The sequence below is a fragment of the Bos javanicus genome, chromosome 25 (genome assembly GCF_032452875.1).
Source record: "Bos javanicus breed banteng chromosome 25, ARS-OSU_banteng_1.0, whole genome shotgun sequence".
In the NCBI taxonomy this organism is placed as follows: Eukaryota; Metazoa; Chordata; class Mammalia; order Artiodactyla; family Bovidae; genus Bos; species Bos javanicus.
In genome coordinates, this window is record NC_083892.1 from 9,616,723 (window position 1) to 9,643,241 (window position 26,519).

General features: G+C 52.5%; 2 protein-coding genes across 6 annotated transcripts in view; one reads left to right on the top strand and one right to left on the bottom strand.

Annotated features, from left to right (window-relative positions):
* Positions 1-1,664: 1,664 nt before the first annotated feature.
* Positions 1,665-17,062, bottom strand: DEXI (Dexi homolog). The gene is made up of 2 exons (XM_061401134.1): positions 15,549-17,062; positions 1,665-2,317 (listed from the first exon to the last, which is right to left on the bottom strand). The coding sequence occupies exon 1, from the start codon at positions 15,985-15,987 to the stop codon at positions 15,700-15,702; it is 288 nt and encodes a 95-aa protein (XP_061257118.1). The 5' UTR covers positions 15,988-17,062; the 3' UTR covers positions 1,665-2,317; positions 15,549-15,699.
* Positions 17,063-18,326: 1,264 nt separating this feature from the next.
* Positions 18,327-26,519, top strand: part of CLEC16A (C-type lectin domain containing 16A) — a 234,618-nt gene continuing 226,425 nt past the window's right edge. For 3 of the 5 annotated variants that reach the window (XM_061401129.1, XM_061401130.1, XM_061401132.1), the window contains exon 1: positions 18,601-19,057. In XM_061401129.1, coding sequence (XP_061257113.1) covers positions 18,978-19,057 — 80 coding nt within the window. In that variant the 5' untranslated portion in view covers positions 18,601-18,977. Of the gene's footprint in view, positions 18,546-18,600; positions 19,058-26,519 lie in introns of those variants that run through there. The other 2 variants (XM_061401133.1, XM_061401131.1) reach the window with 2 other exon arrangements.

Genomic DNA, 26,519 nt, shown 5'->3' on the forward strand with positions numbered 1-26,519 from the left:
CAGAGGGATTCTGATCCAGCTGTCTAGCTGGACGTCCTCGCAGAAAGGTGGTGCCCTCCGCCTTAGGGGAAGCCCTCTAAGGAAGGCCCCACATGCCCTGGGGGCTAAGGGCATCCAGCCTTGTACCGGGGCATCACCCCTCACGGTGTCCCTGCACGTGTGGGATTTGTGGACTCCAGGCAACTCCCACGTGTGCAACCACAGGAAGACAGTCTCCTTCTGGTCCAGGCATCTACAGCACCCTTCAGTCAGGTGAGGTGGGCATGACCATCCCCGCTGCTTTTGATCTGTTCACGGTGACAAAATGAGATCAGAGGCTATAATTATTCACGGTGACGACTTTAAATGAGAGATGTGTGCATGCATGGGTGTTCAGTTGTGTCTGACTCCTTGTGACCCCATGGATTGTAGCCCACCAGGCTCCTCTGTCCATGGGATTTCCCAGGCAAGAGTTCTGGAGTGGGTTGCCATTTCCTCCTCCAGGGGATCTTCCCAACTCAGGGATGAAACTCATGTATTGTGCGTCTTCTACGTTGGCAGGCAGATTCTTTACCACTGTGCCACCTGGGAAGTCCTGTTTATTTTTTAAGGCATTTAAATTGTATATATATGTTGTTGTTCAGTCGCTTAGTCATGTCTCTTTTTTCAGTGTCTGACTCTTTGCGATTCCATGGACTGTAGCCTACCAGGCTCTGTTGTCCATGGGATTTCCCAGACAGGAATACTGGAGCAGGTTGCCATTTCCTTCTCCAGGGGATCTTCCAAGCCAGAGATCCAACCCACATCTCCTGCACTGGAAGCAGAGTCTTAACCACTGGGATGCCAGGGAAGTCTTGTCCATGCACTTTTTAAACACTTGCTTTTCCCTTTAGGCTTCTCCCCCAAAGAAACGTCTCCCTCCTTCCGCTCCTTTTTCTCAAAAGTCTTCCATTCTCACCTCTCAGCACCCTTTCTTAGAATCCCCCGAAGGCCTTTCCTCTCCCACACCTCAGTCTCCTCACCTGTAGAATGGAGCTGACCAGCCACTCCTTCTTAAACACGGTGTGTACATGAAGGTACTTTGCAAAGCATCAGGTGTTCTGCAAACTGGAGAGAATTGCTGCAAGTGGACCTGACTTCAGTCATCCGTTTGCTCTTTCCCTCACCCTCTCACTCCCCTCATCTCTAGGGAGCCTTACTGCTCAGGGGTAAGGAATTATGCAGGTTTGATTCCTGGGTTGCAAAGATCCTTCCTTGGAGAAGGAAATGGGATTTCCTGGAGTGTATTCTTGCCTGGGAAATACCATGGATAGAGGAGCCTGGTGGGCTACAGTTCATGGTGGTGCCAAGAGTCGGACACAACTTAACCACTAACCACCACCACACTCCCAACACACACAGGGGATCCCCACCTCCAACTTCTCTGGGATTCGGGCCTGATTTTCAGCTTGGCCATCAGGCCTTTCCCACCACACCCGAGATGGGTCCTGGCTTGTCAGAGGCTTGTGGACACCAGGAGGGGGCCCAGGTGGGACTCCCACACCAGCCCAGCTTGGATAGACCCTCCAAGCCCCACTGGATCTCCAACTGTGGAGGTCCTGACTCTTCTGCCCTCTTATCAGAGGTTCTGTGTAAGAACTCCTTTCCAAAATCTCAAAAGACAAAAAAAGAAGGGCCCCCACGGGTTGGAGTTGCATACATTTTTTAATTGAAAGAAGTTAGCCTCCTAAGTATTGCTTTTACAGGTTTATCGAAGTCAAGTATTCATACCACTCACATTTTCCAAAAATACTTCTGGCCGGAGGAGTGGCTGTCCCCACCCCTGGCACAATGTATCAGTTCTGGCAACTTGATGGCGAGCAAACAACTTGAAATGAATGAGTCCAAACCCCACCCGCAGCCCCCCAAGTGTTCTTTTCCTTCTGAGTCTCTCCCGGAAGCAGTCGCTGCATCTAAGCTGGGCCTCGGGACAGACCCCATAGGGCTTAGAGCTCCACTGGCATCAAACGGAGCTGGGAGTCGCTTTTGTGTATGACGTGTCCTCTCTCTCCGAAGGTTAAGTGGGGTAAGCAGATGCGGCCGGGGGTGGAAAGCAAGGAGGCTGACTCGGGCTGGGTTCATGTAAACATCCACTGAGATGGCGGAAGGTCGGAAGCCAGGGTGAGGCTGTGTGCACGACGCCGCAGGCAGGCGAGGTCTCCGGGCACCCCTGCCTCACCCTCTGGGCGGGAGCACATGCCTTCCGGACCTTGGCGTCCATTCTCAATCTCTCTGTCCCACCGTCCTGGGCCCGGACAGGAACCTCTCTGTTGGCACGGAGCTTTCGAGGGGAGCAGGCCTGGCAAGAGGGACAAAGGGGCGTTACTAGCACTGAAGCACTGACCTGCCCCCATCCATCAAGAGGTTTGAACTTGGGGAACCACCAGGAACCTTGACCTTAGGCTGGCGCTGCTGTCCTGTAACTTTTTTTTTCCTTTTCTGGGGTGGGGCATTTTTATAGTCCTTATTGAATTTGTTACAATATTGCTTCTGTTTGATGCTTTGGGTTTTTTGGCCAGGAGGTATGTGGAGTCTTAGGACTTCCCTGGTGGCTCAGAGGTAAAGAATACGCCTGCAGTGCAAGAGATGCAGGAGAGGTGGGTTCGACCCCTGGGTCAGAAAGATCCCCTGGAGGAAGAAATGGCAATCCACTCCAGTACTCTTGCCTGGAAACCCCTACAGACAGAGGAGCCTGACAGGCTACAGACCATGGAGTCACAGAGTTGGACAGGACTTAGCACAAATATGGGGAATGTGGGATCTTGGCTCCCCGGCCAGGGATCGAGCCCTTACCCCCTACACTGGGAGAGGTCTTAGCCACTGGACTGCTAGGGAAGTCCCCTATGATCTTTTATTAAAAAATCTTAATGTGTCTGGTTTCTAAGGACCAGGCTGGAGAAGCAGTGCAGTTTCACCTGGGAGAGGAAGGGCTGTCTCACTCTTGGCAGAAAATCCCCAGGAGGGGCATCTCAGGAGCTGAGGAAGGAAGGGGTAGCTTGCTCAGGGTCACCTGGGGTCAGCTGGCTGACATGAGCTCCAAGGAGTGGGCAGGGCTTGGCAGCAGCTCCTACCCTACCGGGAAGATGCCTCGTCGCCTACAGGAAGGCTGTGGCCACAGCCAAGCTACTCAGCAGCCCCGCCTGGCCCGTCTTCACAGGGCACAGCATCCTCCCCACCTGGCTCTCCCCGGGTCCTCATTTCTTGCCCGCCTCTCTCTCTGGGTCCAGCTGTGCCTGCAGCATCTCACATTCCCATGCCCACTCCCTTACAGCCCCCATGAGTCCTGCCCCAATTCTGAGTCTCACCACCTTTGATGCCGGCTCAGACTACTTCCACAAACGTCATCAAGCATCACATAAAACTCAGACATTAGGAACTTCCCTGGTGGGGTTAATAAGAATTGACCGTCCAACACAGGGGACATGGATTCGATCCCTGGTTGGGGAACTAAGATTCCACATCTGCGGGACAAGTAAACCCACAAAGGCTTTGGGCAGTGAAGATCCTATGTGCCCCAAGTAAGATCCGATGCAGCCAAATTAAATAAATATTAGGAAAATAATAATTTAAAAAACATATACGTTAAACACAGGTATTAGTGTTCATCAGGAGTTGCTGGTATTTGGGGCAGGACAATTCTCTGACGTGGCAGGTGGGTTGTTCTGGGGTGTACAGCAGCATCTTTGCTCCCAAAGGTGACACCAAAAATGCCCGCTCACCCCATTTCCTAGGGCCACCCGAGGGGACAGAACTGCTTCTGCTGAGAACCATGAATGTCCCCACTTTATAGGCTACGAAACAGAGGTGCAGACCTGTTTGAAGTTGGGACCTGCCTGAAGTTGCTTAACTGTGGGAGGCGAGGCTGACACGGGAATAGTGATAAAGATGGAGACAGTTAACCATCAGGGCAGGTACCATCTCCTGAGCTTCTACTCTGCACCATGAGCCCTAGGCAAAGTGTGGGTGCTGCACCCGACTTAGTCCACTCACCCTCCCGAGGCACCCTAACCTGGCAGCTTCCAGCTGCAGGGACCCGCCTCTTTGCCTGAGGCCTCTCTGCCTCCAGAGCCTGCTTGGGCTCCAGGCTGCAAGTGCAGGCAGAGCCAATATTTTTCCACAGCTGCCTTCCAACCAGTAAAGGCCAGAAAGCTGGGAATCAATACCCCATTCCCTGCGGGCTCAGGCGGAAAAGAATCCGCCTTCAATGCAGGAGACTCAGGTTCTATCCCTGGGCTGGGAAGATCTGGAGAATGGAATGACAGCACTCCAGTATTCTTGCCTGGGAAATCCCATGGACAGAGGAGCCTGGTGGGCTTCAGTCCATGGGATGACAGAGTCAGATGTGACTGAGAGCCTGACACTTTCACCCTTCCAGCTCTCATGTGGTGGCTGGAGTGACTCTGAGCTATATTCTCCATTACACTGCTTCCTACTTCCCAGAGCTCCTGAGCAGGACTGAGCCCAGGGCCGTGGAGGTGACCTGCTAGATGATACATTCCTTCCTGGTCTCACTGCCCCACTCCCCATCAGTTAATTCCTGGGCATAGCCTGCTAAGTTGCTTCAGTTGTGTCCAACTCTTTGCAGCCCTACGGACTGTAGCCCCCCAGGCTCCTCTGTCCATCGGATTCTCCAGGCAAGAATATTAGTGTGGGCTGCCGTGCCCACCTTCAGGGGACTCTTCCTGATCCAGAAGATCTGCATTGACAGGTGGGTTATTTACCACTAGTGCCACCTGGGAAGACCCTGGATCACTTCCCAAATAAACAATGTGCACTGGAATTGTTTGCTCCTGGGGATTGCACACCTGAGATGGAGCATCACACAGGTCATTTCATTCAACCCTCCTAACACCCCAGGAGTTAGGTACTATTATGATTCCATTTTACAGATGAAGACACTAAGGTTCAGATGGAGTAAGAAACTTGTTTAAGGATGCTCAGCTCTCCAGGACTTTTTCCACTGGAGATTTTAAACACTACATAACCTCACGCGCCATGTATGCCAGGGCCTGACCTGGGCACTGGGGACCGAGATGAGTGTAGTCTCTGCCTTTGAAACACATCTAGGGAGCAATTGCAGCCCAAGGTAACATGCTGACCCAGGAGGAAGCACAGGGAATGGACGGAGCCGAGTCTGGGGAAAGGTGTGTATGAAGGACACGCCAGGTAGTGGGAGGACTGGTGACCAGGTCTCAGAACCTCCTGTAGTTTGGTTTGGGGTGGAAAGGGGTTGAAGGCTGGTCATAAGTGCACGAGTGCTAAGTTAGTCAGTCGTGTCTGACTCTTTGCGACCCCATGGACCATAGCCCACCAGGCTCCTCTGTCCATGGGATTCTCCAGGCAAGAACACTGGAGTTGGCTGCCATGCCCTCCCCCAGGGATCAAACCTGCATTTGTTGTGCAATTACAGGTGGGTTCTTTACCACGAGTGCCACCTGGGAAGCCCAGCCCTGGGGGAGACACGGAGAGGTTAGCAGGGGCCACATCAGGTCAGTTTCTTGTGTCCTCGGCAGATTCATCTAGGGCTCAGCTAGGAACACATCCTTTCACTGCTCAAGAGACTGTCTGCAGCTCCCACTGATGACCCAGGACCTGGCAGGCCGGAGGGGAAGCCAGGGCTGCAACCAGCGCAGTGGAGAGCTCCAGCCTCCAGAAAAGTGTTCACGAGTTCCTCTCCCATCCCACCAGGACCCCACCTTCTGCAGACCTCCCTCCTCCATGGGGACTCTGGGGTTCCCTGTGGCGGTCAGCATGGAGCTCCCCAGACCTCTGGCATCCAGGAAAGCAGAGCAGATTGTTTATTCCAATTCAGCATTACCAGGGCTCACTGCACTCTCTTCAAGGCAGGGGACTGAACTTGAGCCCATTTCAGAATTGGGGGGAAGGGCTGTTAGAGGACATGGAACCCCCATTTGGAACAGGGCCTCACTCCCCTCCCAATGCTCATGACTGCAAACAACCTAAGTCCCAGGCAGGCGTCAGTCTGGCTAGTGCGACTCTGTCACACGTGCTAACTTCCAGAAGGAACAGGCTCAGGTGCCAGCTCCCACTAGGATTCACTAAGGCCCTCTGTTCTCATTGTTCATCTGCAGGGTCACCTTCTATTTATGGAGAATGATGCCAGTCTTCCCTTTCTGATAGTAATACCATAAAGATCCTCTCTTTCCACATTAATTTCACTTTAAAAAGAGAGCCTCCAGTTTGAAGACAGTGACTGCATAACCCCAGTGGCTCAGATGGTAAAGAATCTGCCTGCAGTGCAGATCTGGGTTCCATCCCCGGATCAGGAAGATCCCCTGGAGAAGGGCATGGCTACCCACTCCAGTATTCTTGCCTGAAGAATCCTGTGGACAGAGGAGCCAGCGGGCTACAGTCCATGGGGTCACAAAGAGTCGGACATGACTAAAAGATTAACACTTGTGTATGTTTAACTTGTGTTAACTGCATAAATAACAGTTCAGGTAACAGCTCAGACAACGAGCAAATATGGCAAAAATTGCTGATGGTATCATATGAGGTTTGGGAGACCCTAATCTGAATTGGTCACTCCAGAGAAAGAAGGGACCCACAGAGGGCAGTGACCTGTCCTAAGTCACACAACACACTGAGGACAGAGGTGTGGCCCCAGGCCTCTATTGGTGGGAGGATGTCCTGGCTCCTCTCATCTGTGCCACACATTGCTGCTGTTAGAGACCAACCTCCTCGTTTCTTTGACTTGCAAATCTGGTCTCACAGCAAACCAGCTGACAAATTATCAAGCACTTGTGTTCACGTTGTACTATCTGCTGCAACTCATGGCTTAGCTCATTTCTTCCTCAAAACCACCCCAGGAGGTACAGCCAAGGAGGACCATCATCCCTGAATTTCAGATGGGGCTCAGAGAGGTTAAGTTAACCAAGCAAGGTCACACAGCTCATAAGTGGCAGAGCCAGGATTTGAACCTCTGTGGTCTGACCCCATCGTCTTTCTCAGTTCCTCTTGGCACCTAGTTCATTTTTTCCTCTGGCATCAGAAGCCCCGGGCTGAGAACATTCCGAGGCTGCAGCTTAGAGAGTCTAGGCAGTGGGTTCTCCCACCTCCTGACATCCTTAGAGCATAACCAACAATTCATCAGCTATTAGCTTTGGGTGTTTTCTCTTTCTGAAACTGTAACCTTTCCTTCCAGGCCACTCCCCAGACCTGGACAGAAGGAATGGCTGGCTGGTTTGTCATTAGAATGATAGTTGGGCACTTAATTCATCTTAAGAAGCAATGTCTCAGTCTGGTTATCTGTGGGGAGACGCTTTGAGATCCGTCTTAAAGGCGATGGTGGGGTGATGCTCTGGACGTGTTGGAAGAGGATTATTTGTGCAGTTGGGCTGTTCCACTCTCCTGCTCCTCTGGGATAGCCTGGGTGAGGTCTGGAATTGGCCAGTCTCGAGTCCTTCAGGCTCTGCCCCTTCCTAGCTGTGTGACCTCAGGCAAGTCACCTAACCTCTCTGGGCTTGTGTCCCCATCTGAAACAAACTGCTGGCTGTTTGTTACAAGGATTACATGAAATTATGTTGGTGGAATGCCTGCAATACCCAGCACACACGGCCCCTCCCCTCCATGTCCCCACCTGTTCTCAGCTAGGAAACACACAGGGTGGGAATGGGGGTCTCCTCAGTCCAGGGGGTCTTCTAAAGGGGTAACCCTTCCGTCCTTCAAAAGACCCTGCCTGCTGGGCACCCACTACCCATTCCTCCTCCACGTACCCACCAGCCAATTAAAGCCATAAAGACAGACGCCAGCGGATATGACTTGCCCAGGGTCTCCGCTGCCATCTCAGCACCAGGCCATGCACAGGAAGGCCTCTGCCGTGTCTGGTGGATGAGTGCGTGGCTGGAAGCGGGAGGGCGAAGGAGACCTCGCCTGTCTGCCTGGGTCCAGGCTCCTGGGGGAAGCCAGGGTCCTGGCTGCTTTCTCCAGAGGGTCTGGATGCTGGTTTCTGAGTTGGCGGTTGACGCCCCTCAAGCACAGGTTCTGTGGTGACTCCTCATCAGGAGCACCTCCAGCTGGCCCGCACCCCAGGCTCCATGAGGCCTTCTGAGTTTTTCCACAGTCAAGAACCACCTGAACTACTGGCCTGTTTCTCCCCGGCAAATTCCACAATTTTAAAAGCAATCTTTATGTCACCATCGTGAATGAAAAAAAACAAGACCATCTGTCATGAACAGAAAGCAACAGATAAATGCTGAAAGTGAAACCATTAACTCTAGCCAGATACTCCTGGCCTGCAAAAAGGGAGCCAGGGCCGGGTTCCTCTGCCCCAAATGCAAAGCAGCAGGTGCCCAAGATGGGGCAGGACATCCACAGCTGGCCCGCACTAGGCTTCAGCGTGCTCACTGCCTCCCAGGGACGCCTGCTGACGAGGCCTCACTGGGAGAACTGGGAGTGTGGCCAGGAGGCGCCATGCGGCCCCCTCACGGCGGGGTGTCTGGGCCGAGTCCCTGAACCTCCCCAAGCCTCAGTTTTCCGCCCTGTCTAATGGAGCGAATAATGAGCCCTGCCCCACCTGTTTCATGGGGTGACGCTCAGGGGAAACTGGAAATGCAGTTATTTACAACCACGGAGCCAAGGCCCCCGACAGGAAGGACTCCCAGGAATGGAGCTTGCCCCTCAGGGGGTGACTGACACTGGAACCAGGTCCCAGCCACCCCCAGGCTTGGGGCAGGGGCTGCCAGCTACGAGGATACCAGCATCACCTGGCTCCCTGGGCACCAGCTACCACCACCCTCGGACTGCTTCAGAGGCTGCCCAACAGACATGCCCTCCTCGGCAACTGGCCCCCACACAGAGGAAGAGGGCCTGAGAAAGGGGAAGGCTTCTTGGGCCAACCTGCTCTGGGTCTGACACACCACCACCACTGATGGCATCACTGGCAAGAATCAACTACGGGGCCATCACCATCTTACCTAATGTGCAAGAGCCTTTCAACTGCTTTCACAGCTCAGTCACGTCTGACTCTCTGATACCCATTGGACTGTAGCCTGCCAGGCTCCTCTGTCCAGGGGATTTTCCAGGCCAGGATACTGGAGTGGGTTGCCATCTCCTCCTCCAGGGGATCTTCCCGACCCAGGGATTGAACCCTCGTCTCTTGCATCTCCTGCACTGGCAGGCAGGAGATTTGAGCCCTTCAACAGGGGCCACTATCTTCCTCATTTTACAGAGAAGGAAACTGAGGCTTGGGGAGGTGAAGGCCCTAGTCCAGCTGGGACTTAAAAATCTGACTGAAAAGCCTCTAAGCACCAGTCTTAGGGGGTCCATGGAGATGGCCTGGGATAAACCCGAGAGACACCCAGTTAGACTGTGACTGGTTTTTGGTTCTTGGCCAATCCTTATGGTTACCTGGAGAAGAAAGTTCCACTTTGATGCTAGAGTTTATCACATGACAGTTGCTAACTTGACTTTTTGACAAAGAGCTGGGGGCCCTATGCCTTTAGCTGGCTTTAGTATTTGTCCAGAAGTTAATGACTTTGGCACTTAGTATTTTTATCCATGCCAAGTGATGCTGGTTTTCTCTTTTCAGTGACATAAACAGTCTTTCAAAAGTAAATTCACATGAAAAAGACACATTTTTAAGAAATTAAGCACTAGAACAAACATACTTCATCATAAACTGTAAAGGGAGGAACAGGAACTCTGCAGCAGAGAGAGACGGCAGGCAAGACCGTAACCAAGTGGTCAGAGCTAACATCTCCAGGAATGAGGCTGACAGACACGTGTCTCCTGATAGTGTACTCAGAAGGACACATGCTCACTTCCCTGTGGTATTCCTGCCAAAAAGTACACCATCTGAAGCTAAACTCAGGAGTAAACATCAGACAATCCCAACCGAGAGACAGTCTACAAAATACCAGACTCGCATGCTTCATAAATGTCAGTGTCATGAAACACACAGACCGAGGGACTGTTCAGACTAAAGACGGCATCAGAGACATGACGGGGGATGACAAGGGCGACCTGGGATTGGCTCCTGGGCCTCAACTCCCTTCCCACCCTCCCTGTTTTTACTGTGAAAGGACACTACTGGCACAATTGATGACATCTGAATAGTCACAGCTCAGACTGGCCCTAAGAGTGTTATCAACATTCAATCTGTTGGTTTTGACAGTGGTACTGTGATGATTTAAGTAAATGCCCTCATTCTAAGGAAATACACACTGAAATATTTAGGAGTAAATGAACATATTATCTGCAATCCGGTTCAGAAAAATATTCATACATGTACACCTGTATATACACATACATGGAAGCATGTGTATATATACATACATGCACGTGCGCAGAGTAAGCATGTTGTGCACACAAACAAGCGTGGCAAATATGAATGCATGCACTTGGTGAATTTGGGTGAAGTGTATATGGGAATTCTTTGCAACTTGTGTAATTGTGAAATTATTTCAAAATAAAGTTTAAAAAAAGTAACTCAGACCCAGGACCAAGAGAACATCTGAGGCGGGCCTGGCAGGGCCATGGAGGGGAGCTGGGAGCCCCTCTGCGCCCTCCCTCAGCGCTGGGTCGGGGGCTTGGCTGTCCTGCTGGCTTTGTACCCCTGGTGCCTCACGCCCCCCTTTCCAGGCCTCAGTTTCTTTCTCTGAGACATGGGGGATGCGGCTGACTGTCCTTTTTATTGTGGCCCTGGTTTCCCAAAAGCAAACTATGCTTTCAGAAGTCCCAGGAAGGGAGGATGGCACATAAACCAGGGATACCAATGCTCAAGTTGACAGGAGCCCTCAATTCTGAGTTCAGGAAACAGAGGCAAGGGGCTGTGAGGGTTTCCCTCGGATGAAATCTCCAGTTTGCACAACTCAGGCATGAGGGAATGGGGCCCCCTCGGCATCTCAGCTGTCTTGAGACACATATGGGGGTCTTCGCCTGTCCAGTGGGGCAGCAGGCACACTTCCCAGGGGGCCTCAGGGCAGCACAGAGCTGGAGGCAGCAGGGCCTGGGGGCGCACCCATCTTCCCACGTCACCACTTGTCTCCCTCCCACCTGGCTCCCCCGTCTGCCCTGACCCCTCCCCAGAGCTCCACCGCAGCTTCTCCCATCTGAACCTATCGTGTGCATCCCCAAGGGAGGTTTGGGTTTCCGAGCAGGGAAGCCAGATGCCCAGCCTGAGTGTTCTGCTGATGGCACAGGCCACAGACTGCCACCAAGAGACCAGGACAGGTGGGTCAGGAAGTAGCTGTGGCACCAGTCAGAACACTGATATCTGGGAAACCCTGTGATAAGCAGACCTAGTCCGCCTACCCTTAGCTCCCAACCTGGCCTCCCCCAGCTATGCTGACTCGGGCAGCAACGCTCTCCGGTCCCTCCATTTCCAATGCAGAGAGCCTCTTCTCCCTCTGCGCCAAGAGAGCACTTGGCAGGCAGAGGCTGCTTTCATCAGGAACCAGGACAAATCAATCCAGCTAAGCTGCCTCCGCAGAGGAACTGCTGGGACGTGAGGACTCTCCCCAGTGCGTGGGCCAGCTGCAGCAGCCCTCTCTCCCAGGAAGGAGCGCCTGGTCCCCAGTCCCCGCTCCTGGGCAACGAAGAATACTTGAGGAAAATCACAGCCACGGCTCTCCAGATCGGGTGGCCTTAGAGACCACGGGGCGATGGAAAAGGTCTCTTGAGGGTCCCAGGCCAGCCAGGCAGAGTGGGAAGTCTGTCTTGGTGGTCCAGACCTGGACCCGCCCAGCACTCAGGCAGCCAGACCCTTCTTGCTCATGAAAGAAGAGAAAGTGAAAGTTGCTCAGTCGTGTCCAACTCTTGGCTACCCCATGGACTACACAGTCCATGAAATTCTCTAGGCAAGAATACTGGAGTGGGTTGCCGTTCCCTTCTCCAGGGGATCTTCCCGATCCAGGGATGGAATCCAGGTCTCCGGCATTGCAGGTGGATTCTTTACCAGCTGAGTCACAAGAGAAGACTGTCCTGCTCATCGTGGGATATAAATATGCATACTTGAGGGTACGTGCAGGTTTTTACATTCACAAGGGCCTGAGTGTACAATAACAGTCGTTAATTTTCATGTGTCACACACATAGGGAAAGGTCTAAGAGCTTTACATCTATCTCATTCAATCCTCGGAATGAAGTAGATTATGATCCTTGCTTTACAGAAGAGGAATCTGACACCTGGGGAGGTACTGTAGCATGCCCAAGGTCACAACTAGGATTAGTATTTGAACCTAGGTCAACTTGAGTCTAGGCACTTTGCGACCCCATGGACTGTAGCCTGCCAGGCTCCTCTGTCCATGGGATTTCCCAGACAAGAATACTGGAGTGAGTTGCCACTTCTTCCTCCAGGGGATCTTCCCAAACCAGGGATCAAACCTGAGTATCCTGCACTGGCAGGTGGATTCTTTACCACTGAGCCACCTGGGGAAGCCTAATACCGCCTCCTTAAATAGGTGCTCAACAAGCATTTGAGAAACTGAGTAATGTGGAAAAAAAGAGAGGGAGCAAAAATGAGTGCACCCAGTGATTTCATGCTGAGATCACCCTAGTCCCCCATGCCTGGCAAGCCCACATCCTTGGTCAGTGTTTCCTGGATCGGCCTGTGTGTAACAGGAGACTGTGTCTACATGAGAATGAGCGAGAAGGAGCAAGATTTGACTACCGGTATTCTTCTGCTTACGAAAGGGGCCAGGAGAAGAGGTGCAGTCAGATCATCTTTCATCTTTCCCACAGGCTTTTCTTGCTACTAGCCACCCCTCCCCAGCTGGAGTCTGGGCTTCTTGTCTTTGGGACCTAGGCCACCGTGGCTTGGATCTGGGACTGAGCAAGAAGGCACGCTGTGCCTGCTTCCCACCACTTCTCCAGGCACCAGTATTTCCCACAGGCCCGGGCGTCCCCACCTGCTGGAGTCAGGCCCTGTCACTTGGAAAGCTTTGCAAAGGTGTCCTTGAGATACACTTCCTGGTGTTTCTGCTCAAACAGTGTTGGCTGCAAAGTATGCCGAAGCATTTGGGCTTTGCTTTTTGGTCCAGAGAGTGCCAATGTTTTCATTTGGAATGGGAAGTGCTGCAGTTGATGTGGTGAAGAGATAAAATAAGACATTCATCACCAAGTTGCACTAACTGTAAGTCAAAGGCTTGGTTGGGGGCGGGGATTCATCTTGGGATCTCTAGGGCTTGGCAGCAGAGTGTGTGCGCATGCGTGCTCAGCGCTTCAGTCGCATCCGACTCTTTGCGATCCCATGGTCTGTAGTCCACTAGGCTCCTCTACCCATGGGATTTTCCAGGCAAAGATACTGGAGTGGGGTGCCATTTCCTCCTCCAGGGCATCTTAGCCACCCAGAGATTGAACGTGTGAGAGCAGGCAGGGCTAACATTTGTTGAATGACCCAATGAGTGAATATGCAAAGGGCCTAGAACCACGCATGGTAATATCACTGACACTCAGTACAGGTTCTGAGTGGATCCCATAGGTTCTACTCCAAAAGGCATTCTTGCTCTGTTTATGTTTCTCCATCTTCACCAACTTTGCCTCATCCAAGCCTAGATCACCTCTGGCCTGAGCAACTAACCAGTTCCTAACTGGCTTCCCAATTTCCACACTTGCCCTTATGGCTCATCCTGCCCACAATCACCAGTTATCCTTGCAAAATGTGGACCAGAATTGTGTCCTTCCCTGACTAAAACCTGATGACTTCCCATTGCTTGTGGCCGTGGCCTCAATGACTGAGGCCCCATCCACCCCACCAACCTCTCCTGGGGCTGTTCTGTCGTACTGGCCTCCTTGCAGTTGTTGGAAGAACCAGCTTTCTCCCCCTTCACGACCTTGGCACTAGAGGGTCCCTAGGCCTGGATTGCTTTTCTCCAGCTCACATGTGGCTCCTTCCATCAATTTAGGGCTCAGCTCAAAGGTGTCACCTCTTCGGAGAGGCCTTCTTTGAACCCCCTGTCTGAAGCAGCCCATCTCCCAGTCTTGTTTCACTTCTCCAGGCATTTACTGAGCAATTACTAGATGCCACGAGCTGTTCTAAGAAAGGAAATAGTAGTGAACGCAATAGGGGATGTCGCGCCTTTCTACTGTAACTCTCAAAAATCTCACTGTCTTGTTGGGAACCTGCTTGTGTTTCTCACCAAGTGCCAAGAGGCCTGGGTCTGAGTCTGTCTTGTTCACTGTGTTCACCCAAGCACACTAGGTACTGGGGAAACATCTGTTCAAGAAAAGAACAAATCGATGGATGGATGGCAGGCAGGCCGCCCAAAGGGATAGGTATGCAGAGCAGCTGACACACGCTCCACCGGGCACTTGGCTCTTGCTAAGGTCTCCCTGAGCTCAAATAAAGCTTTCTTCGAAGAAATCTCACTGTCAGCCCCCCAGGTTGACACTGCTAGTATGTTCTGCCCACTGCTAGTGTGTCCTGCATCACCCTCTGACTATGGTCATCTAGGCTAAGACAGGCAAGAGGAAGGGGTAAACGCAGCATGCTTAGGGTGAGTGGCATTAATACCCGTTTTCCAAAAGGAGCCCCTGCCCACCACCTCAGTGTCCCCTGCCACTGCCACTCAGGACAGTGCCTAGCACACCCAGCTGAAGGGCTCAGCTGAGAAATTTCTGCACGTCCCCTGAACCCTCACCAGAGCCTCTCTCATCTAGGCCTGCTGCCTCTCTTCCCGGCCGTGACTTTGGCCACGTCTTCCTCCTTGCTGGATCTTCATTTCCCTCCCACCAACACACAAGGTGGGGCCGGACACAGCTTTCTGGTGGCAGCCCAGAGGCAGGGCTTTAACACCTCAGTGCAAGGATCCTGTAGTTCCTTCTCCTGCTGGTCCCCAAGCCCCTTGAGTTTGCCTTGCAAACACAGCAGGCAAAGCCACCGCAGCACCAAGCCCCAGCTGGCCTCCTCTGTGAAAGCAGCCTGTGAAACTGGCAGCCCCTGCAGATTCAAGCTGCAGAACTGATGAGCTGGGGCGCCCTGAAACCTGACTCCAAAACGGGAGCCTAGCCAACGCCAAAGGAAGTACAGGGTTCTTTGCTGAAGGAGGTTTCTCCTCTCACAGCATCAGCCGGGAACCCTTGCTCTAAGTCCCCACCCAGTCCTCCAAGGGGCCATAGGACAAAGGTGATCAGTGTCTGGCTTCCTCCCTCTTTTAACACTGCAAGTCTTCATCTTTCCAGGACTAGTGGAAATCCCCCAAAAGGCAAGGTCACCATCGATGCAGGCTAAGGATTGGCGGGGTGGGGGTGGGTAGGAGTTGACAGACCTGCCTCAAATGGACTTGGGTGCAAAAGCTTTCTCCCTAAGCTGTGAAGTTGCTACTATGGCTAACCAGGAAGCCACTTGCGTCCTGCGTCCCTTCCCTTCTTCAACAGCTGTCACCTTCGCTAGGGGAAGCCTTCCAGCCCTGACTAAGGGCCTAAGAAAAATCCAGCCGTTCCCGTCATCCAAACAGACCAGGACTGAGAAATCAGAGGCCTGGGGGAGGGGTGTGTGTCCGGCTTGGGCTGCCTCCCTCTTCCTCGCCAGCGCCCCAGCCCGCCCTCATCCTGCGCAGAGAGGGCACTTACAGGTCTCGGAGGCCGGAGTGGGCCTCGTCCCGGGGGTCCCATCCCTGGCCAGGTGGTGCCCTCAATCAACAGCAGCTGCATGACCTGGGCCCCGGTCCGGGCCGACGGTTGCGGGTCGTGGGGAGAGCGGCGTGGGGGAAGGCAGCCGAGCCTACTCCAAGTAACCATCGAAGACGTCGAGCTCCGAGTCGGCGTCGTAGAGGCCCGAGCCGGGGTCGGAGAGCACGCCGAGGTCCACGAGCGCCTGGTCCATGTCCTCGGGCAGGAAGACGAGGCCCACGTTGAGGACGATGTACTCCATGAGGAAGGCGTAGTACAGGATCAGCACGTTGACGAAGAACAGGCCCACGTAGAACATAGAGGGCAGGAGCGGCGGCGGCACGGAGGGGACCAGGGGGCCCAGAGCGTCCAGGTGGGCCGCGACCCGGGCGCCGGGCATGCAGCGGGCGGCGAGGGCGGCGGGCGGCGGCGGCGGCCCGGCGATCCCGGCGAGCTCAGCCGCTGCGGCGCCCGGGCGGCCGGCGCGGGGGCAGCTCAGCCATCCAGGGGCTCCCCGGGGCTGGCCCAGGCGGCCCTGAGCCCCGGCGGCGTGCCCTCAAGAGATGTGCGTCGGTCCCTGCGGACGCGCCCCGGCCCCTGAGAGGTGCCAGGCGGGTCACCCCACCCGCAGAGGAGGCCACACCGCACTGTCGACCCTTCCAGCGGTCAGGCTGGGCCCCCCACCCCCTCCCCGAAGTGGCCGGCGGCTGCCCGGGGCTCCTCCGATACTCCCGGCTCCCGCTCGCTGGCCCTCGAGGCGCCTGCGGGGACCCTCCCCACCGCGACTCAGCGTCAAGGGCCAGTCCCGGCGACGGTCTCCTCAGCCGCTCCCGGCCGTTCCTTGATCCAGCCCGGCGACCGCGAAGGCGATGCGCCCATGGCTGCGGCCGCCGCGTAGCTCTCCAGGTCGCATTCCGAGCACCGCCTCCGGAGCAGCCCCGCGCTCATTGGCTCGCCGCCCCCATCCCCGCGCTCATTGGCTCGTCACCCCCTCCCCGGGCTCACTGGCTCGTCGCCTCCCCATCCCCTGCGCTCATTGGCTCGCTCGACGCCTGTGCTCATTGGCCCGAGACTTCCGGGGGCGGATACTGCCTCGCTCCTCCCCTCCAGGCGCCGGCTTCTGAGTCGCTTTCGCGATTCAGGACTCAGGGAAGATCTCGAATCCAATTCGCTCTGCGGTTCCGCGACAGAGTAGGGAGAGGGTAAAGACTCAGAACACGATTACAACCGAGAAGTATCCTAAGGCTACAAAAGCTGAAGATTTGAAATCGTGAGCTTCATCAGCACCCTGCTGGACTTGAGTTATTGGCACCACGCCTTTTTGGGACTCAGTTTATCTGTTGAAAAAGGAGGCAGGGTGGGGGTCGGGGACACTGGACCTCACCAGTGAAAATTTTGGCCTTTCCGAAAGTGGCAGTTTTCCACGGTGGGGAAGATCAATCGGCGCCCGGTTCGACTCTGCAGATTCTGGCTGCTGGAAGATCCACCCCTCGGCGGGGCGGGGCGGCGGGAATCTGCATAATAAAATTCAGGGACAGCTGAGTAAAGAAACTTCCCAGCAGGTCAGACCTCCAGTCGTAGGGTTGCTTCTTGTTTTTATTTTGTAAAACGTGTTTTACAGCAATAATAACGAACGTGGTTAAACATTCAACCAACCAAGAAGTTCACAGAAAAGTGAGTCTCTTCCACTTGCTGATTCCCCTCCTCAGGGGCATCCCTTGTACATCCTTCAGGAGACTGACTGACCTTGCCCAAAGTGCCTCCCAAAGCGGTTTCAACCAGACTTTTAAATCTCAGGCCTCCCTGAGCTGGGTGCTTTACATGCATTGCTTAATTGGAACCAGCTGGGGGAAGTGCAGTATGTTACCCATTTTTACAGACTAGGAAACTGAGGCCCAGAGAAACAGAAGGACCCTAGAAGCTGCTGGGCCTGTATATGTTTTGAGGCCAGAACTTGCCCTTTTTTCTCCATGGCTCTCTCATACCCCTTTAAATGAATTATAGAGCAAACCATTAATCCTCCAACTGCTGAAGGTGAAACAAACCTTCATTCATTCACTCTGATATTTGTTGAACACCTATTATGTGGCAAACCTTGTGCTAGGTATTGGGGAGAACACTGGCCCTTAGCCCAATTTTGTCCTGAGCACAGTTAATGGGACACAGTAGACCTTAAATAACTGTGAGGGATAGAAAAGGGTGAATGGTGAACAGGGCAGTATCGCCTCCATGCAATTTCCCACTTCCAATCCAGGAGAGAAATTTAGATACATCTTCTGGCCTGGTGTAAGAAGTTGGGTGTTTCCTTATTTTTTAAAATGTGGATGTTTTGGAAATGGCATGGATTTGGGGTGAAGACCAGAGAAATCCACTGAAAGAACAGGACGTTCAGTTTTGGTACACTGTTGCTCGAAGGCCTTTCAATATTTATTTTTTAACTCAAGTAGAAAAAAAGACTGTGAAGGACAAACCAGGCTGTTAACGGTTTGGTGAAGTTTTGTTTCTTGGGGCATAAAATTAAGGGCGCCTGTGTTTGAATCCTGGGTCTGCCATGTATTAATTATATGATCTTGGGTAAGTTAACCCCATTGTGATTCAAATTCCTCTTAGGTAAAAAGGGGATAATAAAGGTTCTCATACGGTTGTTGTGAGAATTAACAATATGTGTAAAGAGCTTACGGCAGTGGCACACAGCATACGCTAAGGAACAGCTATTCTTATTCTTATCATAAAGGTGAAAGTGAAAGTGAAGTCGCTCAGTCGTGTCCGACTCTTTGCGACCCCATGGACTGTAGCCTACCAGGCTTCTCCCTCCATGGGATTCTCCAGGCAAGAGTACCGGAGTGGGTTGCCATTTCCTTCGCCAGGGATCTTCCCGACCCAGGGATCGAAGCCGGGTCTTCCGCATTCCAGGCAGACGCTTTAACCTCTGAGCCACCAGGGAAGCCCGTCATAAAGGTAATAATTGCTAATACCGTGGTAACTTTCATTCACCTATCTTCACAGATACATTTCTCAGGGCTCCTCCCGCCCCTAAGATATTGCGGACTCCCCTCCTCTCGCCCCGCCTCTTTTCCAAGGCCGGGCCCGCGGTTGCGTGATGCACGTCGGGCTTTGTAGTTCCTTCGCAGAGTCCCGTCCACGGGGGCCTCGCGAGCGAACTGCATTTCCCAGCATTCCTCGCGGCAGCCGGCCGTAAAGCGCGGCGGTCGAACGGCCGGTTCCGGCTGAATGTCAGTGCGGGGCTTTGGGCCGGGGAGGAAGGTGGTTGGCGGTGTCTCCACCACCCGCGCCGCTGCCTCCTCTGCTTGTGCCGCCGCCACGGGCGCCCAGCCGGTCGGCCGCTCGGGCATGAGACCGTGAGGCGAACGACTGGCCGGGACCACCGAGATGTTTGGCCGCTCGCGGAGCTGGGTGGGCGGGGGCCATGGCAAGTCTTCGCGCAACATCCACTCCCTGGACCACCTCAAGTGAGTGTATTGGGGCAGGAGGGGAGGCCGCGGGGCGGGAGCTGGGGTTGGGGGCGCGTAGACCCCGACCGGGGGCGCTGGGAAGGGTGAAAGCGGAGGCGGAGGGCCGAGGGAGGCGCTCGGGGAAGGCTGTGCGCTGGTTAAGAGCTATGGCTCTGGACATACGGCGCCCGGCTTCGAACCCCGACCTCGTAGCTCCTCTCTTATGTGACCTTGGGCAAGTCGCTCCGCTTCTCAGAGTCTCAGTATTACAGATGCAGATTTCAGTTGGATGCAGACCTTGTTCTCGCCGGGGCTGGACGATGGGCACCAAGCTTCCCCGGGGCGGTATTTCTTAGGCTGGACCTCTTAAGGGGTCAGAGGTCTGGATCCTGGAGCCAGAGAGATGTGGGTTTGAATTTAAGTGCGTGAATTTAGGCCTCAGTTTCTTCAGTTGTAAAATGACTATAGTGACAGCACCTGCTTTCTACGATTGTTTTGAGGGTAGGGTTAGAAAATGTACATAAAGGTGGAAGCTTCTACCAGTGCTCAGTAAAGGACAAAAATTAAAAAAAAAAAAAAATCCTAACTAGTTTCTTAGGGGAGTATGAAGAGTTAGAAGTAGAGCTCACGGGGAGGTAGGTGGCAAGGTGGATCTGGGAAGCAAGAGTACACAGAGTGGCTACATTCAGATCCCGATTTCATCATTGAATGGCTGTGTGACCTTGGCCAAATTGCTTCACCTTTCTGAGACTCTGATTCCTCAACTGCAAATAGGGATGGTGAACACTGTGCAAAGATTCCGTAATGTTGTGCATGTAAAGAGATTGAGCCAGCGTCTCTTATACAGTAGGCAGCTAATAATGGTAGCTGTGTTGATCAGTGGGGCAAGCCCTTCCCAGACATCCCTACCTAAAGTGCTTCCCTTGCCCCAATTCCTTTCTGTTAGATCTTTCTCTTGATTTCATTCATTTGATTCATCTCCACTACCTGCAATTATCCTTTGTGTTTTTACCACTTTGTGACTGTTACTAAGCTGGTACTTCCAGGAGGGCTTGTTTTGCTCACAAGCTGTATTCCCAACATCTAGCTGTGTGCCTGGCACCCAATAGAATCTTGACGGATGCTTAAAGAAAGAGAAAAATGAATGAACGGGGAGAGGTGCAGAGCATACAGGCAGAGATTAGGATTTTTTAAGGTTGGTGGGGAGGGTTAATGGAAAATAGGGGTTTCCCTGGTGGCTCAGATGGTAAACAATTTGCTTGCAATGCAGGAGACCCAGGTGTGACTCCTGGGTGGGGAAGATCCCCTGGAGAAGGAAATGGCAACCCACTGCAGTATTCTCGCCTGGGGAATCCCCATGGACAGAGGAGCCTGGCGGGCTACAGTCCATGGGGTCGAGAAGAGTCAGACACAACTGGGCGCACGTGCACAAGCGATGCCGTAATTCTCAGCTGTGCCTTTCTAGCAGGGAGCAGGCACTTAATAAATATTTGTAGGTCTCAAAGAGTGGGAGTCAGGAGGAGTCATTACGTAGCGAGGAATGGGTTTGTGGGGTTGGGATGAAAGAGGCCATGGGGAGGAGAGAGGCCAAGGACAAAGATGGGGCTGTGTAGGGAGGCAGGAATCTTAGATGGGAGGGCAGCTGGACGGGAAAGGGAGAGGCTTCAGGATTTCAGGAATTCAGGCGCTGGGTGGATGAGGCTGAGAAGGGGTGGAGGGTTATCTAAGGGAGGTTGGGCATGCTGCCAGCACACAGGTGCCTGCAGGCTCTCACCTAACTCTGCCTGACTTGAGCCCTTTTAAATTACTTCGGTGATTATCGAAGGCATGTTCAGTGCCAGGTGCTTGTTAAGGACTTCCTGTGTGTTATTTCCTTTAGTCCTCACAAGTCTTATGAGTTGTTGGAAGTATTATTGTTTCCATTTTCTAGAGTGGAAACTAAGGTCCGAAGATGTTAAGTCACTTACCCAAGGTGACAACAGCTGAAAAGCGTCAAAGCCAGGATTTGACTTCAGGGTTTGCACTCATTATGCTGTCTTTTTGAGTAAAAATCCTAAAAGTCAGTTTGGGAAGACTTTCAACCTGGCTGAATCTCACTGCCCAATGGGGCATCTTGGCAGTCTAGCCAACCAGGGAATGATAAAGGATTCGGGTTCCTTTGAAGTATCCTGGGAACTGCCCAGGTTCATTGTTTAGGTCACAGCACCTGTGGGGTGCTTTTTGGAAACCTGAGTTGCCTGCCCTGGATCAGCAGATCAGCTTAATCCATATTATAGCCTGAAGAACCTACCGATCTGTGTATTGGAGGGGAGCTTAGAAGATCCCAAAATGACCTGGGAAAGAATGCTATAAACAGTGCCATAAACAGCACTTGGGCACAGAACAGCCCATTTCCCGAGGAAGCTCTCAGGCTGGTGGGGAAGACAGCCAGTGACTGTGGTTTGACAAGTGTGGGGGTCACTGTGGGTTCAGGGCTCTGGGGGAACCCTTCTTGGGTGCTCTCTGGGGGAGGCAGCCAGAGTAGAGCAGTCAGGGACAAGCAGGAGCCCCACGTGGAGCTGCAGGATGTGGGAGGGGGGCTCTGGGGTATCTGGAGTGTGGAGGTGGGGCTGCAGTTACAGGACACAAGGCTAGAGGCAGAACAAGGCTTCATCTGATACACAGGGTAACAAACCATCCTGGGTGCCTGGACTGAGGGATTTCCCAGGACGTGGCCCTTTCGGTGCTAAGGCCAGGAAAGTCCTCGGCAACCAGTACGAATCGGTCACTCCACAGGTGACAGTTCCTAATGCACTCTTGCCCTGACCTGGGGCAGTGCGGGTAGAGAGATCAAAATATTGAAATGAATTCAGAAGGACAGTTTGGGGAGGGGGCACACAAAGCATCTGGGAACAGGCTTCCTTTTTTTTTTAATGTTTATTTTTTACTGTGCTGGGTCTTCGTTGCTGCATGGGCTTTTCTCTAGCTGCGGTGACTGGGGGCTACTCTCTAGTTGCGGTGCACGGGCTTCTCATTGCGGTGGCCTCTCTCCTTGTGGAGCACGGGCTCTGGGGTGCTGGCCCAGTAGCTTCAGGCTCTAGGGCACGCAGGCTTCAGTAGCTGTGACGCACAGGCTCTGTAGTTGCAGCTTGAGGGCTCTGGAATGCGGGCTCAGGAGTTGTGGTGCAGGAGCTTAGTTGCCCCGTGGCATGTGGGATCTTCCCAGGCAGATTCTTAGCCACTGTGCCACCAGGGAAGCCCTCCCCCGCCCCCTTTTTAAAATAGACTTTACTTTTAAGAGAAGTTTGAAATGTACAGAACAATTTAGACGATAGTACAGAGATCTGGAAACCTTTTCTGAACCACATTATTCATAACATTCCTAGCTTTCAAACTGGAAAACAAATTTTTCTTGTGAGATAGGGTTTTACTTCTGCTAAATAGTGGGAAGCTGTGTACTGTGGTCTTTGTCTACTGAATGGAGTTAGTGGTTTAGTTGAGGCAGATTGAAATAGTAAGAAGTGGTTTGCTGCACATCATGGGTGGTTTATCGGCCAGACCAATGGCAAGGCTATCACATGGACGAGCAGAACGTTGGCTGATGGAGATGCCTGATCGATACTGAGGCATCCCCTTCACTAGGGACTGCGAGTCCACAAACGGCTGGAACTTTCTTGTTGTTGGGTTGGGTCATTGCCTTAACTCTGATCTCCTTTGGGTCTGGGTTAAGATTCTTGGTTGCAAATGATGGAAGCCCCGCTGAAATCACCTTCAGCCCCAAATGGATCTGATTGACTCTTGCCACTGAACACACTGTCCTAGCTAAGCTGTGGCTGAGTCTGGGTGTTCAGACGAAGTTGTCAGTATGTGCTTCTTCCCACCTCTCGTCTCTGCTTTCTTCTCGGTTGGTGTCATTCTCAGAATGCTCCATTACATCCAATCAGCTTAGCAACCCCTGCGAAAAAGCAAGCTTCTTTTCTTAATGCTTCTGGCAGAAGTCTGGAAGTGAGTATCGTTGCACCGACCTGGGGTCTCGTGCCTGTCCCTGAGTCAGTCACTGTGGCGGGGGCATGGGTGCTCTACTAGGCCCTTCCCTGGAGTCAGAGTGGCATCAGCTCCTTCCAGGCTAGTGGGCAGAGAATGAGAGAAAGGGATGGTTCAGCACCGGCAAATGAAGAAGAGGAGTGGACGCCCAGCAGGCAGACGTTCACCTGCTCTTGGTATGTTCAACTTTCCCTAAGATCGTGCTGGTTATTTTCAGAGCTCAGGGCACTGTATAGCCAGATTCATTTTCTCAGAATATCATACTCATCGTATCACTCTTTGAGGCACCTGTTTTGTCACGTCTAAAGTTCCTCCAGGCCTTCTGAGTGCTCCAGGCTCCGTGCCCACCTGTCCAGCTTGGGAGCATAGATGGAGACCCTCTAACCCCGGCTGGCGAGCCAGGAGCATCCTCAGTAGGCAGACAGCGGTTTACGTGGAGATGTGAAGGATGAGCGGTTGTTCCAGGCAGTCAGGGGCTGGAAGTGGGGATGCTGCAGGCAGAGGATGCGGCGTCTGGGAAGCCTGCAGTGGGGAGGCAGGCTGTTAGGTAAGGGGAGCAGTCAGGGCAAGAGTGGGTGGAGGACCTGAGTGCAGAGCTGTGGGACGGGAGAGGCCACAGAGCCCAGGTCCTGCTGAGGAATCTGGACACCAGGCTGAGAGCAAGCGGGGAGCCGCGTGCTCTGGTCTGGCCCGAGTTTGGAGGCCAAGCTGGAGGGGCGCCCCCTCAGGACGCCTGCTGTCTCCTATTGACAATCAGTGAGGGTAGCACGGCCATAACCCAGGGATGTTTCTCGGGCCTTTTCACGCTGACGGCTCTTCTCTCACTCACTCTTACACACCCCTCACCTGTCTGCACCTGTGCTCTCTCCCATGCCTGTCAGTAGGACTCTGCACTAGTACTGCCACGCCCTGGGTTCAGTCCCTGATCAGGGAACTCACAGTGAGCCACGTGGCACAACCGTGAAAAAAGGAACCCCCACAGATCTCACTAATTCCTCCATAACAGTCGCTCTGATGACTTCAGCCGACAAGACGTTCCCGCCCTCTGACTTCTCCTGCTCTCGCCTCCGCTGTCCCACTCAGCACGACATTATGTGAGCTTCTCATCGCCAAAGGTTCGACCAGCTGGGGGTGCTCTGGGCGCTTCAGGCTGGATGTCAGATCTCAGCTGTGAGTTAGATCCCCAGCACGCCTGGCCGGGGTTCCTCAGGCGTGTCCTTTCACGGTGGAAAATGATGTTGAATATGTGTGTGTTTGTTTCTCCCAAATTTGACCGTGAGCCTCAGGGGGACAGAGACCTGGGCGGCTTGTTCCCCAGGGGAGTTGTCAGATGCCAGGACAGGGCCTGGCACACAGTAAAAGATCAGCAGGGGTTTGTCATAGGACGTACAAAAGAGGCAAATGCTGGCCTGCCTCCTCTTTTTTTTTTTTTTTAATTAATTAATTAATTTTAATTGGAGGCTGATTACTTTATAATATTGTGGTGGTTTTGCCATACATTGACATGAATCAGCCACGGGTGTACATGTGACCCCCCACCCCATCCCAAACCCCCCTCCCACTCCCTCCCCATCCCATCCCTCAGGGTTATCCAAGTGTACCAGCTTTGAGTGCCCTGCTTCATGCATTGAACTTGGACTGGTCATGGATTTCACATATGGTAATATACATGTTTCAATGCTATTCTCTTAAATCATCACACCCTCGCCTTCCCCCACAGAGTCCAAAAGTCTGTTCTTTACATCTGTGTCTCTTTTGCTGTCTCATGTATAGGGTCATCGTTACCATCTTTCTAAATTCCATTTATATGTGTTAATATACTGTATTGGTGTTTCTCTTTCTGACTTAGTTCACTCTGTATAATAGGCTCAAGTTTCATCCACCTCATTAGAACTGATTCAAATGTGTTCTTTTTAATGGCTGAGTAATACTCCATTGTGTATATGTACCACAGCTTTCTTATCCATTCATCTGCTGATGGACATCTAGGTTCCTTCCATGTCCTCGCTATTGTAAACAGTGCTGTGATAAACATTGGGGTACACGTGTCTCTTTCAGTTCTGGTTTCCTCGGTGTGTATGCCCAGCAGTGGGATTGCTGGGTTGTATGGCAGATGACACCACCCTTATGGCAGAAAGTGAAGAGGAACTGAAAAGCCTGTTGATGAAAGTGAAAGGGGAGAGTGAAAAAGTTGGCTTAAAGCTCAACATTCAGAAAACTAAAATCATGGCATCTGGCCCCATCACTTCATGGCAGATAGATGGGGAAACAGTGGAAACAGTGTCAGACTTTATTTTTGGGGGCTCCAAAATCACTGCAGATGGTGATTGCAGCCATGAAATTAAAAGACACTTACTCCTTGGAAGGAAAGTGATGACCAACCTAGATAGCATATTCAAAAGCAGAGATATTACTTTGCCAACAAAGGTCCATCTAGTCAAGGCTGTGGTTTTTCCAGTGGTCATGTATGGATGTGAGAGTTGGACTACAGAGAAAGCTGAGCACCAAAGATTTGATGCTTTTGAACTGTGGTGTTGGAGAAGACTCTTGAGAGTCCCTTGGACTGCAAGGAGATCCAACCAGTCCATCCTAAAGGAGATCAGTCCTGGGTGTTCTTTGGAAGGACTAATGCTGAAGCTGAAACTCCAATACTTTGGCCACCTCATGCAAAGAGTTGACTCATGTGAAAAGACCCTGATGCTGGGAGGAATTGGGGGCAGGAGGAGAAGGGGACGATAGAGGATGAGATGGCTGGATGGGATCACTGACTCGATCGACGTGAGTTTGAGTGAACTCTGGGAGTTGGTGATGGACAGGGAGGCCTGGCGTGCTGCGATTCATGGGGTTGAAAAGAGTGGGACACGACTGAGCGACTGAACTGAACTGATGGCAGTTCTATTTCCAGTTTTTTAGGGAATCTCTAGACTCTTCTCCATAGTAGCTGTACTAGTTTGCATTCCCACCAACAGGGTAAGAGTGTTCCCTTTTCTCCGCACTCTCTCCAGCATTTATTGTTGTAGACTTTTTGATAGCAGCCATTCTGACCGGCCTGAGATGACACCTCATTGTGGTTTTGATTTGCATTTCTCTGATAATGAGTGATGTTGAGCATCTTTTCATGTGTTTGTTAGCCATCTGTATGTCTTCTTTCGAGAAATGTCTGTTTAGTTCTTTGGCCCGTTTTTTGGGTCGTTTATTTTTCTGGTATTGAGTTGCATGAGCTGCTTGTATATTTTTGAGATTAATTCTTTGTCAGTTGCTTCATTTGCTATTATTTTCTCCCATTCTGAAGGCTGTCTTTTTACCTTGCTTATAGTTTCCTTTGTTGTGCAAAAGCTTTTAAGTTTAATTAGGTCCCGTTTGTTTATTTTTGCTTTTATTTCCATTACTCTGTGGCCTGCCTTTTCTTAACAACAGTTTGCTCTTGCCTGTTTGGGCACAGGGCTGGGCTGGAGCT